Source organism: Mastigoproctus giganteus, chromosome 3, assembly GCF_048544385.1.
Source record: "Mastigoproctus giganteus isolate SK-2022 chromosome 3, ASM4854438v1, whole genome shotgun sequence".
NCBI lineage: Eukaryota > Metazoa > Arthropoda > Arachnida > Uropygi > Thelyphonidae > Mastigoproctus > Mastigoproctus giganteus.
In genome coordinates, this window is record NC_143577.1 from 199,633,191 (window position 1) to 199,649,289 (window position 16,099).

General features: G+C 38.1%; 1 protein-coding gene across 4 annotated transcripts in view; it reads left to right on the forward strand.

Annotated features, from left to right (window-relative positions):
* The window catches only part of LOC150088568 (eukaryotic translation initiation factor 5-like), a 164,422-nt gene that overhangs the window by 64,018 nt on the left and 84,305 nt on the right, over positions 1 to 16,099 (forward strand). For all 4 annotated transcript variants that reach the window (XM_090369566.1, XM_090369569.1, XM_090369568.1 and 1 more), the window contains one exon: positions 7,282 to 7,488. In XM_090369566.1, coding sequence (XP_090225692.1) covers positions 7,414 to 7,488 — 75 coding nt within the window. In that variant the 5' untranslated portion in view covers positions 7,282 to 7,413. The remainder of the gene's footprint in view (positions 1 to 7,281; positions 7,489 to 16,099) is intronic.

A 16,099-nucleotide genomic window follows, 5' to 3' on the forward strand; every position in this document is an offset into this window, starting at 1 on the left:
AAATAGCCGAGATCTTGTCCTTCAGCGAGTAACATGTCTAAATAAAAGGAAATGATTGTCTATTTGCAAGGAAATGATTGTCTATTTGCAAGGAACTTGTGCCCATTCTAGAGTTAGAAAGTGGTAAAAAATGTTGAAGTGTGCAAAAAGTTTAATTTATAATTATCTACAGTTTTATCTTTATGGGAAAACAGAGGCAATTTTATCTGTACTAGAGAACACCCCAAGGCAAACAAGAAAATGAGGAAATGCAACTTGGATGATATCAATCAAGCACTGCTCGTACAGTTTAAGGTGCAGAAAAACGCTGTTTTCCCAATAAATGGTCCATTTTAAAGGTATAGGCAGAAAAATTTTCAGAACAATTAGGGTATGAGAATTACACGTGTAACAGCAGATGGCTTGATCCTTTTAAAATTGGCATAACACTACAGCCACCCCCCCAACTTACGTAAGGGTTGCATTCTGCAGAACTCGACTTAAGTCGAATTTTACGTAAGTCAGAATTTCCCTAAATGTTTATTCAGCACTCGCAACTATGTACATTGGATTTGATTGAAGCAAAAAAGAAATGTTCGGCGAATGTGTAAATAGAATTATTTATTAAATTTTTTTTATCTCATGCACAGGAAAATTTTCAAAAGTGTGCTTTGAAATATACAATAAAAAGATTGACAAGTGCCAGTACAAACAACTCAGGGACATTCACTTCTGAATCTGATTTTCCATCCTTTGTTAATCTCTGATATAGCATCTTTTCCGTCTCTGATATAGCACCTGAATGCTGTTTTGTGATTACTGTTGATCCTTTAACATGTTCTTTTATATACGCATTGTACTCTAAAAATAGTATTCGCTGTTAAAGCAGCGAGACCTGATTCCTGTACAATAGATGACAAATTTTGCCTTGCTTTGTATTCCTTAATCATTTTCATCTTCATTTCTAGATCAATTTTGTTTTGTTTCCTAGCACTGCCACCACTTGTAATTTCCATTGATGGCTTTCCCTTCGTCATTGTAATAAGTAAATAGGAATGAAGAGAAGATTCTGCAAATTTATTTGTATTTTATATGATTGAAGATTTCAGTGAAGGGGAACACATTTCACCATAATAATGTAAAACCCACACGATTCCTGCTCTCGGTATTATCACAAGTGCAATAAGATCGAGTTTACTACCCATTTATAATAGATTGCATTAACAGAAAAGTGCAGATTGTTTTTGTTTTATGGTCGTGACCTTCAGAAAAATGTCACAATGGCATTCAAAATTGATTCTTATAACAGAATATATGATAATGAAGAAAGTGTAGTGCAGTTTCCATTATAAAAATGACCTTTCAGAGAGATAAATAGCTTAGTTATATACTGAAAATTTCAAATTCCGAGGTCTTGGAACGAATCACCAAAATAAAAAGTGCTATTGGGTTCACATTACAATATTTTCACAATTCTTTCATTTGTTCCCAAGGGGTGTAGTATACGTTTCCATATATTTATTATTATTATTATTATTATTTTATTATTATTATTTTTTTTTTTTTTCAGTTTGCACCGGCCTGTAGAAACTTACGTTAAGTTGGAGTGCCTGTGTTTATGAAAACTGCAAGTGAGAATATTATATAATGGCAGTGAATAGGTGAAAGATGTTTTGATAGGATGTAAGAAAGTTATACATCTGTGGGGATGGGGAAATTAGGGTTACCTGAGAAAGAAACCTCCTCATGACTTCCCCTTTGGTAGTCTCATCACATCTGGTTAGCCGTAATTGGTAGAGAGAATTCAGAATTTTCTCTCTCTCTATCTCTTTAAGTCACACTCCAAGGTTTAACAAATACTGACAAACTCAGTGAGTTTGCCAGTATTTGTTTTAAGTCTATAATTAAGGCCTTTTATTACTTCTAAATCCAGAGGGAGTGTAACAACTAATACCTGAAGAGCAGATGAGCCTGCAGTATAACATGCCCATGTGATGGTCAATAGTATGACCCTCCGGATTGTGTCTAATTTAGCTCTGTTCCTGGTCAGAGTTGCTCTTGTAAACCAGGTGCCTCCACCATAGGTGATTACTAGGAAGATTGCCTTATAAATAAGTTAGTCTTCCATTTAAATCCCCAAACAGCAAAGCTAATCTTTGCAATCACACCAGTATAGCTCCACACTTTTTCTGGCAGTGTACATAAGATGGGGTTGAAAAGTTAGTTTCTAGTCAAACATTATTCCTAGGAATTTTAATTCTGATATTGAGACTGATATTTAATTCTGATATTGAGACTGATATTTAATTCGGATATTGTTTTCCCTGTAATTTTGATTTGTTGGCATCTATGTAGTTTACCTTTAAGCAGTATTGATTTGGTTTTGGTATTAGATATTTGTAGTTTATGGGTGTTTGCCCATTCCTGTAGGATATTTAATGCAGAGTTTGCATGCTGCTCTAAAATAGCTCTAGTGTTTCCCTTAACCAGAAGAACAAGATCATCAAAGGAGACCTTGTGAACTGGGCAAATATCCATCCCCAGAAATTCTTCCAACACCACACCAGGTTTCAGAAGCAGGGACCCAGCACTGAATCTAGAGGGCATCCTTGTGTTACTTTCTGGTGGTACCTTGGTATCTTGTCTTAGCTGAAACTTGCCTATCACTGAGGTAGTTTTTTTATACACCTGTATGAGTTCTGAGCTATTCCAGCATGTTGAATTTGCGAGGTATGCTGGGACACCATAATAAATCAAATGCAAAATCAATGCATATGCCAAGCAAGTAGGTTTCCTGTGTAATACTGGAAATACTCATAATTCATTGCATCTTATGTTGAGCTTCCTGGTATCAAACCAAACTTTTTTTTTTTTTTTTTTTTTCAGGTTGTAAGCCTGCACTCATATAGTAAGTGTCCAGGCAGAGTAGCAATATCCTTTCCACCACCCTGCCCAAGACAGGTAACGATGACAATGGGGAAATTATCCCCTACTGCAAGCAGTTGTTACCTAATTGTATTAGTTAATCTGGGAAAATTCTTTTAATATTTCTATTTCAATAAGGTTGTCGTTTCCGGGGCATTTGTTATTTTTAGTTCTGTTTAAAGCTGCAGTTAATTCCTTAGGAGTGAAAGATGGTTCAGTTTCAGTATTTTGATAGTAACTGCTTTCAATACAGGTATTGGTCTGTACTGCATTTAGTGATTGGTTGCCATGTGGAAACAGTGTATATAATGTTGCTGACTGTTTCCTCCCAGGTATAAGTAGTCTGACCAACTACAGTGTTTGTAGTGTTTACTACATCTCCTTTTGGCAGCTTGTTGGTAACATTATACCAAACCCCGAGGATCAACATTACCACACGCATCAACAAATCGGACTGTTTGATCTACGGGAAATGAAGTGCAAAGTCATCCCAAGCTGATGATGTGGTATGGAATATTTGGAAGAATTTTTGCCCATGTATTATATAAACCACACACACTGAATTCAGAACAATAACTTCACTGTTCTTCAGAATGTTATTTTTCAGTCATGCATTGCTAAAACGTGAAGGAAATTATGCGGGATAGTAGTAGTAATGGCAAATGATGCAAGAAAGCAAGCTTATATAGCATCATCAAAAGAAAACAGTTCATCCATCCATACCAAGAATTTGTCTAGTTCTCCTTAAATTTATTCAATCCATCCACTTCCATAACAACAGATGGAAGCTTGTTCCAACAATTAAACACCCACTGGCTGGAGGCAAACTTCTGCACATCTATCCTTCCTCAACTTGAATTTATACCCCCTCATGTGTAGTCTCAGCAAGTGGAAGATTAGCATTAACGTTTCAATCCAGCCAAGGCTTTAAACACCTCAATCAGATTTCCCTGCAGGTGCCTAGTCTCAAGATGCTGCAATTTGCAGAACTGAAGCCTTTCTAGGTAAGAGTACCCTTTTTTTTTTACCTTCACCAATCTGATTGCCCTTCTCTGCACCCGCCCTTCTTAAAATGAGGCCTCCAGACCTTTATACAGAACTCAAGATGCGGCTTAATCACTTTATCCCTGCTAGCAAAGTTTCTGTATATCATTCACAAAATCCCTGATATTCTGCCCTGGCAGCTTGTCTGCACTGCTCAGAGAATTTCATGTCTGACTGCACAGTTACTTCCAGGTCTTTCATTTTCCATTACTCCGAGTGTAGTACCACACAGTTGATAAGTTAACTCTGGGATTACTGCTACACATGTGCAGTACCTTGCATTTGTCAACTTCAACTGTCATTTCTCAGCCCATCAGCCTAATTTTCTCCTAGACCTTGTTGCAGTAGCTCACCCTGGTGACTGTCATTAACCACCCTGCCAACATTTGTATAATCTTCAAACTAAGACATTAAGCCTGATATACCTTCATAAAAATCATTGATAAATATTGAAAACAACAGTGGAACCAGCACTGAACCCTGGAGAACACTAATAATATTAGTCCACAAATAACAGTGCCCACTGATAACCACTGTCTTCTTCCACTTAACCATCCCTTTATCTGTAGCAGTAAATTGCCGTTAATGCCACATTGCTCCACTTTGTACAGAAGTCTTATGTGCAACAGTATCAAAAGCCTTCCAGAAATCTAAATACATGATGTCAAAATTAATTTTTGCATCCATTTACTTGGTCACTGGAAGACTTATGAATTGGGGAAATATTCGCACTTCTCCAGTCCATAGGAATCCCCCGATTCCAAGGATGCTCTTGTAATTATGGCTCAGGGTTTGCTTACATCATTTGCTTCCTCCCTTAATATAACTAGATAGATTCCATCTGGTCTAGGTGCCTATTTTATGTCCTTTCTCACCAATTTCCCCTCCACTTTCCTTTCAGTTGACACAGTCATTTAGCTCCCCGTTAGAGTTTGATAAACTTCTGGCATCCCCTATCCTAAACAATTCTTCATTTGAGAATGTAGATGCAAAATACCTATTCATTGTGTCCACAATCAGAGCAGGGTCATCGGCAGTTAGCCCATAAACATCAAGTAGGCACAATGTGATTCAACCCCTTTCTTCTATTAATATAAGCACTAAACTCTGTTGTTTTTCTTTGCCAGTGACTTCATAATCTGCCTTACCTTGCCTAACCCTAGGCTTCTGCATCACCTGATAATTTATATGCATCCCATGCACTTTTCTTCTCTGTCACGTGTCTCACTAGTTCATCTGACATCCATTTTGGTCTAAGTCTTGAATGGTATTTCTTTGTTGGCATGAAAAGCCTGGTAGCTTCTTTGATTACTTCCCTGAATACTTCCCATTTAGAATTTGCTGTTGGTAACACCATTGGTTGTTCTCACTGCACACAACTTGAACACTGTCAGACTCTGTAGTCACCCTTGTGATAGCAAAAGCATTTTCCTTTACCATTGACAGTAGTTATGTCTTTAATTAAATTTCACATTAGTACACTGATTGCTGCCACCCAGTTGTTGTTATTTTGGTTTTTTAGGAGCATTAGCAACTAAGGCCATATTGCTCTGGGGATATGCGGTGGTCATTCCCTGACCTTTCCGCATCCTCTGTATTTGGTGGTCACGGGCTTAAGCCCGGGTCTAATCAAGAAGCAGTGTGCTACACACTGCTGCTCCTGCCCACCTGGCTGCAGAGGTGCCTGCCACCCAGTGGGTATGTTGTTACCTGAAGATTCTTAATGCATGAAGAATCACTGCTGATAACCAGATCAAGAGTATTGCTTCCTGGTGCCTCTGTAGCCAGGTGGGAAGGAGCAGCAGTGCGTAGCACACGCCTCTTGATTAGACCGGGGTCCAAGCCTGTCACCACCAAATACGGAGGATGCGGAAAGGTCAGGGAATGACCACCGCATATCCCGGAGCAATATGGCCTTGGTTGCTAATGCTCCTAAAAAAAAAAAAACCAAAACAAAAAACAAAAAAAAAGTATTGCTTCCTCTTTTTGACTTTCTAACATGCTGCTGTAGAAAACACATCCATGAAACCCACAAAAGTCGTGCTAGTGTGTGAATGAGTGACCAACCCACACAAATTTCAGTCAACATCTGGAAACTGAAAATCACCCATTATCAAATGAAATCAAATCCAACAGGAGTAGGGAAATGAGCCTGCTGATACCATTGTTTTTCAGCATCAAACAGTAAGAATTATTGGTCCCCTCTCTCTCCTTGCTCTGCAGGAAGCAAATATACGTGAATCTATTTCTAGTAGTTGTCATTCCATCTTTTAACTGTTCAGCCTTGTAGCAAAGAAGCAATCATTTTATATATATATATATATATATATATATATATATATATATAAAACTCCACGTAGGGAACATTTGAAATGTATTCTTGAACCCCTTCTATTCAAGTGTATCCCATCCCTGTAAAAACAGTCTCTCCTGTTAACAAGCGCAGACCATGTTGAGAAAAATTCTACCCCATGAGCCTTGCACATTCTCCTCGGGGCCAGATTGATTGACAAGTCTCTCAATGTATACTCCCTCCTATTGTGTCCGGGTAGAATTGCAGACACTTCCAAATTCAATCCTAACTCTACTTTTTGCCAACATGGCCCTGTACTTGTTAAGTAAGGCCTCAGATCTCTTACTCTTTATATCATTAGTGCCAATGTATACAACAATATGACCTTTTGTGCCCTTAAAAGATTATATCCACTCTATCTACTTTTGCCCTTGGCAGACCCTGGTTTTATTCTGCCTATCCTTGCACAACATATTTCCCGTTTCCCTGACAGTAGTCACCGACAAGTGTTTCACCATACTTCATTATTTCTTTAAAAAACTGGCTTGAATATTAATTTTTCTAACAGTGGATTGGCTTTCCCTTTTTTTTTTCTTTTCTTAAAGCTGAGCCTCTACCAGAAAACTTCAAGGAAACTATCAAGGCAATGACTATCAGTGTTCCTGTGGATTTGTGCCAGTAAAATCAAAATCAATCAACTGTGGATTTTTTCACTTTCAGTAGAAAATATAGAGTAGTCAGATTGAGAAAAGTTGTTTACAGTGCTGTTGAGATATGAATGTGTTTAATGAAAATGCCATAAAATTGTCCAACAATACCATTTTAAAAAGTGGTGGTGACTTTTTTAAATCACCCTTGTTATTAGATACCCATTTCTATAATTATGCTGTGGAAGTTCCTCCTTGGTTTGGAAAAGGATTAAATTTTGATAATTTAATTGGTATGCAGTTAATAAATTTACCAGTTTGCTGTGTATGTGTGCATGCACACACGTATATCATATGATTAATGTATTTTTATTTCTTTAAATTTCTTATTAGGGTGCTTTGTAGTCATCGAAAATTGCAACCCTTTAGATCGTGACTCTTCATTTCCAGTCCATCGCATTGGACCAGACAAGTTATTTACAATTAATTCATCACTAGGCAGTTACACAAAACCAAAAGCAAAAAATGGGGAGTGTTAATGTAAATCGTAATCTTTCAGATCAGTTTTATCGTTACAAAATGCCCAAGCTTGTTGCCAAGGTAAGTAAGCTGCAGTAGTTAAAGGATAAGTTACGTAAAAATTTAAGTGACTTTAAAAGTACCTCTGAATTTTTCATAGGTTTGTAAGAGAAAATGATTGAATATGTGTTCATACATAATATGCTTTTAATTTCAAGTACAGGTGCACATCCGAAAACTAGCAGTCTCAGAACATGGAGATTATTAGTTCTTGGATTTTTCCAGTTTTTAGACCATAAATCCAACGAGGCATGATTTGTTTAAATAAGCCTCAAAATTGAAGCACAGATAAACAAAGAATGCATCAGCAGCTTGGTCCCTTATTTTTTGACAGTTTCTCTATGTGATTAACTTATTTGTTTAATTAACTTGGTGAACTATATTTTATTCTTTTATCTCCTGGCTGGCCAGTCAAAATTTGGAAACCAGACTTGTGGCCAGTGAAGTTTCTGATCTGATAATGTATAAAATTGCTTTAGTAAGTGTTCCATTTAAAATGTTAAAATTTAATGAGAAGAAAAAAAAAAATGTAAATAAAAGTGCACATACATGGGATATTTTCACCAAGAAGCCCCTGCATTTGGGAAAAAAAGTAAAGGCTTTCCTCCACAAGGTTCACACTGAATGCAGATTCAGCTGCTGCTTTGGTGGTTGCACGAAAGGTGAACAACTTTAGTTGTCCTAAGAATCAATCTAAGAAAAAGTCATTTCAGACTGATACATTTTATTGAGAATGCAATGTCTGGGCCATAATCTCTTGCTGTTGCAGGGTGTCAAACAATTTATCCAGAAGTTTGGGATATGCTCATTTAGTTCATCATGGATTAAGTAGATCTTCTTGACAAGGGCCACTGTTGGAGAATCTCCTAGATAAATGAAGGTAGAGGACTGGTTCGTTAGTCCTTTTAGATATGAGTTTCTTTCGGTTCACCCCACCGCCTCCCATCTTAGTTATAATTAATGATTTTATTGTTCTTATTTTACTTTTATTATTTTTAAGTGGGTTCTAGTAATCCTATCTTCTTTGACATCACAAAGGAATGACTTGATATCAAATTTTAATAATTCCAGAACCAGCAAAAACGAAACGTACAGATAGTACGTTTCGTTTTTGATCATTAAATAGATAATGCTATTAGGTTTCAAAATTGACTCAAATGTCTACATGTGACTCCTTTGTTAGTCCAGGATTTCCAAACAGAATTCCACTTTATCTTACATCTGGAGTAACAGTTGCAATAGCATTCACTATTGTAACTGTAACCCAGTTCAGAGTTGATTACAATTATCCAATATTCCTAATATCCCACAAGAATTAAAGTATAATAATATCAGGTAAGCATGGTGATTTGGCTTTTCATTTCCTATCCAGCAGCCTGGAAAATTGAGAAGCATCCATAGTGGTGCCAGCTTGTTGAAACGGTACGATTGATTGTCAGACTTCAAGTTGAAGAATCACAAAGTTCTAACATATCCTGATGCACTGTTCCCTTGATTGACTTCTCAGTGAAGAAATAGGGTTAACCAGTTTTGACATAGAGAAATCCACACCACATATTTACCTTTGGACTGCTAATATTCATCTTTAACTTTTGGAGATTTTTTTTTTTTTTTTAACTCCAAATATGGGAGTTAGGCTTATTAACTATTACCTGATACAATAGAGTGTTGATATGGTTGTGAAGCATATGTGAAATACTCATATTCTATGCACTGTAGCCATACCAATCAGCATTCAAGGCCTTCTTGGTGCAGACAATTGCTGGCTCCAAACAGAGCTGCACTTTGAGTTTTAAATGTTAGTGCAAAACCTTATAATTCAGAATCAGTTGCATAAGGTTCACATGAATCCTCACTGGTTATGTTGAGCTTCAGAAAATGTTTGGATGTCTGGAACATTTTTTTTTTTTTTTTTTTTTTACTGATTTGGTTTCTAGAAATGTTTATACCCAGTATCTTGTCTTTCAGAAAATGTTTGGATGTCTGGAATTTTCTTTGTTTACTGATTTGGTTTCCAAAAATGTTCATAGCCAGTATCTTATCTTTATATTTGACAGTGACTTTTCCCATTTCTTTTTGTAATGTTGCTGAATTATGATGTATTGTTTGGTTTCGGTTGTCCAAATAGTACACACTGGGCCTTTTCAGTTACAATAATCATTTTTAATTTTTGATCAGTTATCAGTGGCATCTTGGGAGGAAAAACAAAAAATTATGATTATGAAACTTGATATTGTTCTACATTCAGTTTTGAAATTTCTGTGTTTTTCTTTATTTGTTCTGGAATTTAAGTTTGAAATTAAGTTAGGCTTCCTGACTCTTTTCTGGGTATTACTTGGTGAATTTGACAACAAAAGAGTGCCATCACATGTATTCAGCTACATGCTATTCACCCCCAGTTTTCTCTTGGCTGGACAAAAATCTGTTTTTTAACAAAAACATAACTGGGATGTGGGGGGGGGGGGCGTAAATGCTATAGCAAGTGGCATCTGCTTGGCAGACAGAGTACATGTGCAGTTACTAACCAGTTAGTTCAAGAAGTGGTAACGGGGCTGTTCACTCCATTCAAATTTTGCAATCTGTGAACGCTGAGTTAACACGAAGTAATCCCCCCCCCCAAATAGTTGTCTTCATTTAAAAACAGAATTTTGCTCAGCCATGAGAGAACTAGTATGTAAATACATGTAGCTGAATACTGTGAAAGTGAAGGAAAAAATGGAAGCCTTTTAATACACTAAAATCAATTGAAAGAATTTAAGCATTAATTGGTGTATTAGAGCCAACAGTAACTGAAGTACCATAAAATGTTTTGGAGGACACCCTAGTAATATATGGATGAAACATGGTTACATAGTACTTGTATGCTTGCAAAAAACATAGCAAGAAAATGTAAGACGGAACACATGCAAAGCAGTGAGAAAACTAGTTTTAGTTCCAGAAAGTAAAGGTTCCTGTCTAATTATTGCTCATGCTTGAGAGGATAATGGTTTTGTCCCTAGAGCTTTATTTATATTTAAAGCTCTACAGAAGACAGGATATTGTTATAATGAAACAAATTGGCCAATTTTTAAACATTATATAAAAGAAATATTAATGCCCAATATGCACAAAAAAAAAAGAGAGAGGGGGAAAAAAAAGTATATTACAGCAATACCCCGCATAGCACTGATAATTGGTACCGAAACTGTTCCATGTTATGTGAAACCGTGCTGATTGAGGTATAATTATAATGGGTTTTAAATGAATGCATACCAGAGAAACAGTCTATAAACAAATTATAATAAATCTATAAACAATTTGTGCTTGATAGCCAGTTAAAAGGATATGAAATAAAAAATACTGCAAAAATTTTATTAATGAAAAGGTAACATCATGAGAGATGAGAAAAAAGCTTTATTTATTTAGGTATTTCAAAAATGAAGTTTGGTGAAGTCATCTCTTCTTTTTCTCGGTATACAAGTCTTTGTAGCATTGAATCCCATCTTATAAAATTTTCCGTATCTGGATGCCACATCCAACATTTGGATCTCCATTCATAATTGCCTCACAGGCAATAACAAGTCCCGAAAAAATTTTTTCAATTCTTCTGTTGAAAATTCTTCTGGTGCCACTTCGGTGTTATCCAAGTCAGAATTGTTTTCTTCTTCTTCATATGCAGTTTTCTTATCAATTTCACGGAGAGTTGCATCATCTAAGTTATTTGCATGTGAGTCAATGCAGTCATGTACGTTGGCAGTGTCCAAAGTTTCGAATCCCAAGTCTTTTCCGATCTTCACAATGTCTTTGGCAATTGTCTGAACTCGCGATTCAAAACCAATGAAATCATTTGCCAAATGGGGCAAAACATGCTGCCAAACATAACGCATGTTGTTGGCAATGATTTCTAACCAAGATGCAGATATATTTTCGATCATATTTAGAGGGGTAAAAAATGAAAAGTTTGAAAAGCTATCATGTCGTCTCGTCAGGATGGAATTAAGAAAAGTGGACACTGTTGCCACTGACTGTGGCCGCCTCTGTAGCCAGGTGGGAAGGAGGAGCAGTGCGTAGCATACACTTCTTGATTAGACCGGGGTTCGAGCCCGTCACCACCAAATACGGAAGATGCGGAAAGAGCAGGATTGACCACCGCATATTCCCGGAGCAATATGGCCTTAGTTGCTAATGCTCCTAAAAACCAAAACAAAAAAAAAAAGCCACTGACTGCCTGAGAGGACTGCTGTCATATGTGCAGCATATATGTACCTGTGTCTAGGCTATTGAATTAGTTTTAATATGTACAGTAAATTTTCAACTTAAATTTAATTGAAAACCATGTTATAGTGAAACCTATGCTGTTTGAAGCTGTGCTAAGCGAGGTATTGCTGTACTGTATTTTCCATACCATAGGAAGCACTTTTTTTCTTCTGAAATTCCCTGCATCTTTCAGTCTGAAGGCATTCTACCTGCTTGCAGTAGGATTTTTTTAGGTGAAATTGTATATTGTTCTTTCCTAGCATGTGCAAGTGAGGATTTACACATGTCTCTCACAAGAAATTGAATCTTTAATACAATAAAATATCAGTAAAACCCTATTTCCTTCTAAAACCAGTCTTTTAAGAAATTTCAACTCAGCAGTATGCTTGCTGGAAGGCGATACATGCTTTGAAGAAAGTAAAAGTTCAAATAATAGCATTGGTAGTGAAGAGTGTGACAATAACAAATTTTTTGCATTCTATAATACAATGAATAAATTCATTTTATACTCTATTTTGTTTAATGAGCACTTAGGAATTTTGGTTTCACTTGGGCTAAGTGAAACCAAATGGCCTGGAACAAAGAAGTTTATATCAAACGACCACCACGTCTTCTGTTCCGGAGGAGAAGAGAACACCAAGCAGACGTACGGCGTCGCTTTCGTTGTCCACAAACAACTGGCCAACAAAGTCACCAGTTTCACCCCAATATCGGAACGAATCGCACTACTACAGCTAGCAGGCAACAAGATCAACCTGAATGTGCTCCAGGTCTACGCACCAACAGCGGACAAAGACGATCAAGAAATTGAATTGTTCTACGACAAGCTAAGCAACACTTTAAAGTCGCTGAAGAAGCACGACATGACGGTCATCCTCGGTGACTTTAATGCCAAAATCGGTCAAGGAAAGCTACAAAACATAGTCGGAGAACATGGCTTGGGGACACGGAATGAATGAGGCGACAGACTCGTCCAGTTCTGCCAAGAAGAAAAATTTAGCATTGCCAACACTTGGTTCAAACTACCACCTCGACGACTATACACCTGGACCTCACCACAAGACTCTGACAACAATATCGTCAGGAACCAAATTGACTACATCTTAATCAACATCAGATATAAGTCAAGTGTCCTCAAGGCAAAAAAATTACCCCGGAGCTGACATATCATCAGACCATAACCCAGTAATAGCAACACTACGTCTCAAATTACGAGCAGTCAAGTCACGGGTTCGATTCCCACCTCAGGCTTGGATCAAAGTACTGCAAAAACCTTGGGAGATGCAATATGGCCACAGAAGCTGATGCGCCAACAACTACCAAATCAAAAAAAAAAAAAAAACGAGCAGTCAAATGCACAAGCACAACAAAAAGAATCGACCTGGAGAAACTGAAGGACAACGCCAACAGGCGACAAGTACAGCTTCATCTCAACACTACAATCCGATCGATCGAAGCAGTAACAACAGACGTGCAAGCATTCGGGCGTTCACTCAAACAGTGCATCAATGAAACAGCAGAAACCCTGCTAGGACATCAGGCGTCGAAAAAGAAACAACGGTGGATGACCCAGCACATACTAGACCTAATGGATGAACGGAGAATATTCAAAAGCAACAACAACCGGGAAAAATACAAAGAAATACAACAAAAGATCAAACAGGAAATCCGGAAGGCGAAGGAAAAATGGATGGAAGATCAGTGTGCAGAAATCGAAGACCTAATCAAGAAAAATGACAACTATAACCTGCACAAGAAGCTTAAAGAAGCTGGAAACATCTACAAACCGGCTCCTATCCCAAGTTTATATACGGACAACAATCAACCTATATTAAGCAAACAAGCCAAACTCGACACCTGGAAGAGCTATATATACAATCTGTTCGGCACCAACAGAAAACCGGCAGAAACGCAACAACAAACACAGGAAGACAATCTCCACGTATTAACATCTGAAGTGGAACATGCCATCCGAATAACAAAGCCAGGCAAGGCCTGTGGACCCGATCAGATTCATGTGGAACTGCTGAAACAACTAGACTACAGCAACATCCAACAACTAACGAAATGGTTCAATCAAATCTACAACAACGACATTCCATCCGAATGGCTCCAATCCATCTTTGTGGCCCTACCAAAAAAGGCTACCAGCCGGAAATGCGAAGACTTCAGGCTGATCAGTCTAATGAGCCAGGTGCTAAAAGGTGATTCAGCAAAGGATAAGATGTAAGTGCGAAAGTGCACTAGGAAACACACAGTTCGGATTCTGCAGGGGACTAGGCACCAGAGAAGCAATTTTCTGTTTACAAATATTGCTACAAAGGTGCTATGAACATCAAAAAGACATGTATATATGTTTTATTGACTACGAGAAAGCCTTCGATTCAGTAGACCACGACCGCCTAATTGACCGACTGAGAAAACTTGGGCTTGAAAACAATATCAACTTTATTACAACTCTCTACTGGAATCAAACAGCCCGGCTTTGCTATGACAACGACCTGACAGACCCAATTCCAATAAAAAAAGGCGTCCGGCAAGACTGTCCATTATCTCCCATTCTTTTTAACATCTATTCGGAAATGATCTTCGACCAAACACTGGCTGACAAGAACATCGGCATAAAAGTTAACGGACACTACATCAATAACTTAAGATATGCCGATTACACAGCACTAATAGCGGATTCAGAACAAGATTTACAGACCATCTTGAACGAAGTGGACATAGAAAGCCAAGCATGGGGGGGCTACGAATCAACAAAAAGAAAACAAAGGTGATGAAGGTCAGCAGGACTGCAAGCAAAATCACGATCAAACTAAACAGCGAAAAATTAGAGCAAATACACCGCTTCAAGTATCTCGGAGTACTCATTGATGACCAGCTGAACCATGAGGCCGAAATCAAAAGCAGAATTGAACAAGCCAGGCAGGCATTCACCAAATGGAGAACCCTCCTCACCGACAGAAGCTTGAACACCATGCTCAAATTACGCACATTGAAATGCTACATCTGGCCAATACTGCTCTACGGTGTAGAAACCTGGACTCTAACATCAGCCACTACAAAAAAGCTCCAGGCCTTCGAAATGTGGCTCTACCGAAGAATGCTGAAAATTCCGTGGACAGCCAAGATAACCAACGCACAGGTCCTGCAGGACATGCACACGGAACGGGACCTGCTCAAAACCATCATCAGCAGGAAATGCAAATACCTAGGTCACATCGCTAGGAACCAACAAAAATATCACCTACTACCACTCATCCTGGAGGGAAAGATCGAAGGCAAGAAACGCCCAGGCAGACCGAAAATGGCATGGCTAGATAACATCAACACCTGGCTTCACATGACAACAGCACAAATTCTACACGCAGCGCTAGACAGAGAACAATATCAAAACGAAGTCGCAAATGCCATTCGGCAGCATTGAAGAAGAAGAAGAAGGAATTTTGTTTTTGTTTTGAATATACACTGGTGTTCAAAGAAAGTGCATCACCCCTTAAAATTGTAATTGTCGTCCGAATAACGTACATATATGGCAATATTTCTTACAGATTGCATCAGATAAGATTGACACACGTAGGTGATGATGTAGTATTGCATCAGCTGTATAAGCATGCTCTGCAAGAGTTGCAGCCATTCCTTGCTTGTGTCAGGATGGTGAGTTACATGCAGTTTATGCCACGAAGAAAGAGTGCTATTGTTGCTTTACATGAGGAAGGATGTTCTTCCCATCATATTTCTTAGTGTCTTGTAATCATTGGAAAGAAATCAACAGTGAGTAGATTTCTTTCCAAACTCAAGAATACTGGTTCTTCTGATAGGAAAAAAGGAACCAGATGCAAATAAGTTTCTACACCAAAATAGGACCATATTTTGAAACACTTAGGCCTTAAAAACTGTAAAGCTCCTTCATCTGAGCTGAAAAGAGAAAATGTGAAGAACATACAGGAATGGTAGCAAGTGCAGAAGACGGCTCTTCAAAAATGGACTTGTAGCCCATCGTCCTAAGAAGAAGCCCTCCTCACACAAAAAATTAAAAGGGCCTGATTAATTTGGTGTAAGGAGCATGTCAAATGGATCCCCGAGCAGTGGAAGTCAGTTATTTTCTCAGATGAGAAGAAATTCAACCTTCATGGCTCTGATGGGAGAAAAACAATTCGCTGTAGACATGGTGAAAAATACCATCCAGACTGTATGGTGTCTACGGTGAAATTCCTACCAGCCAAATGATATGGGGGGTGCATTTCGTATCGCGGAGTAGGTCATCTGCAGTTTATAAAAGGTTCTGTAAATGCCAATGGATAACTAGCTATATTGGAAGGCAAATTGCTGCCAACCATTAGAGACCATTTCAACCTGCCAAGTAACTGCATCTTTCAGGACGACTCTGCTC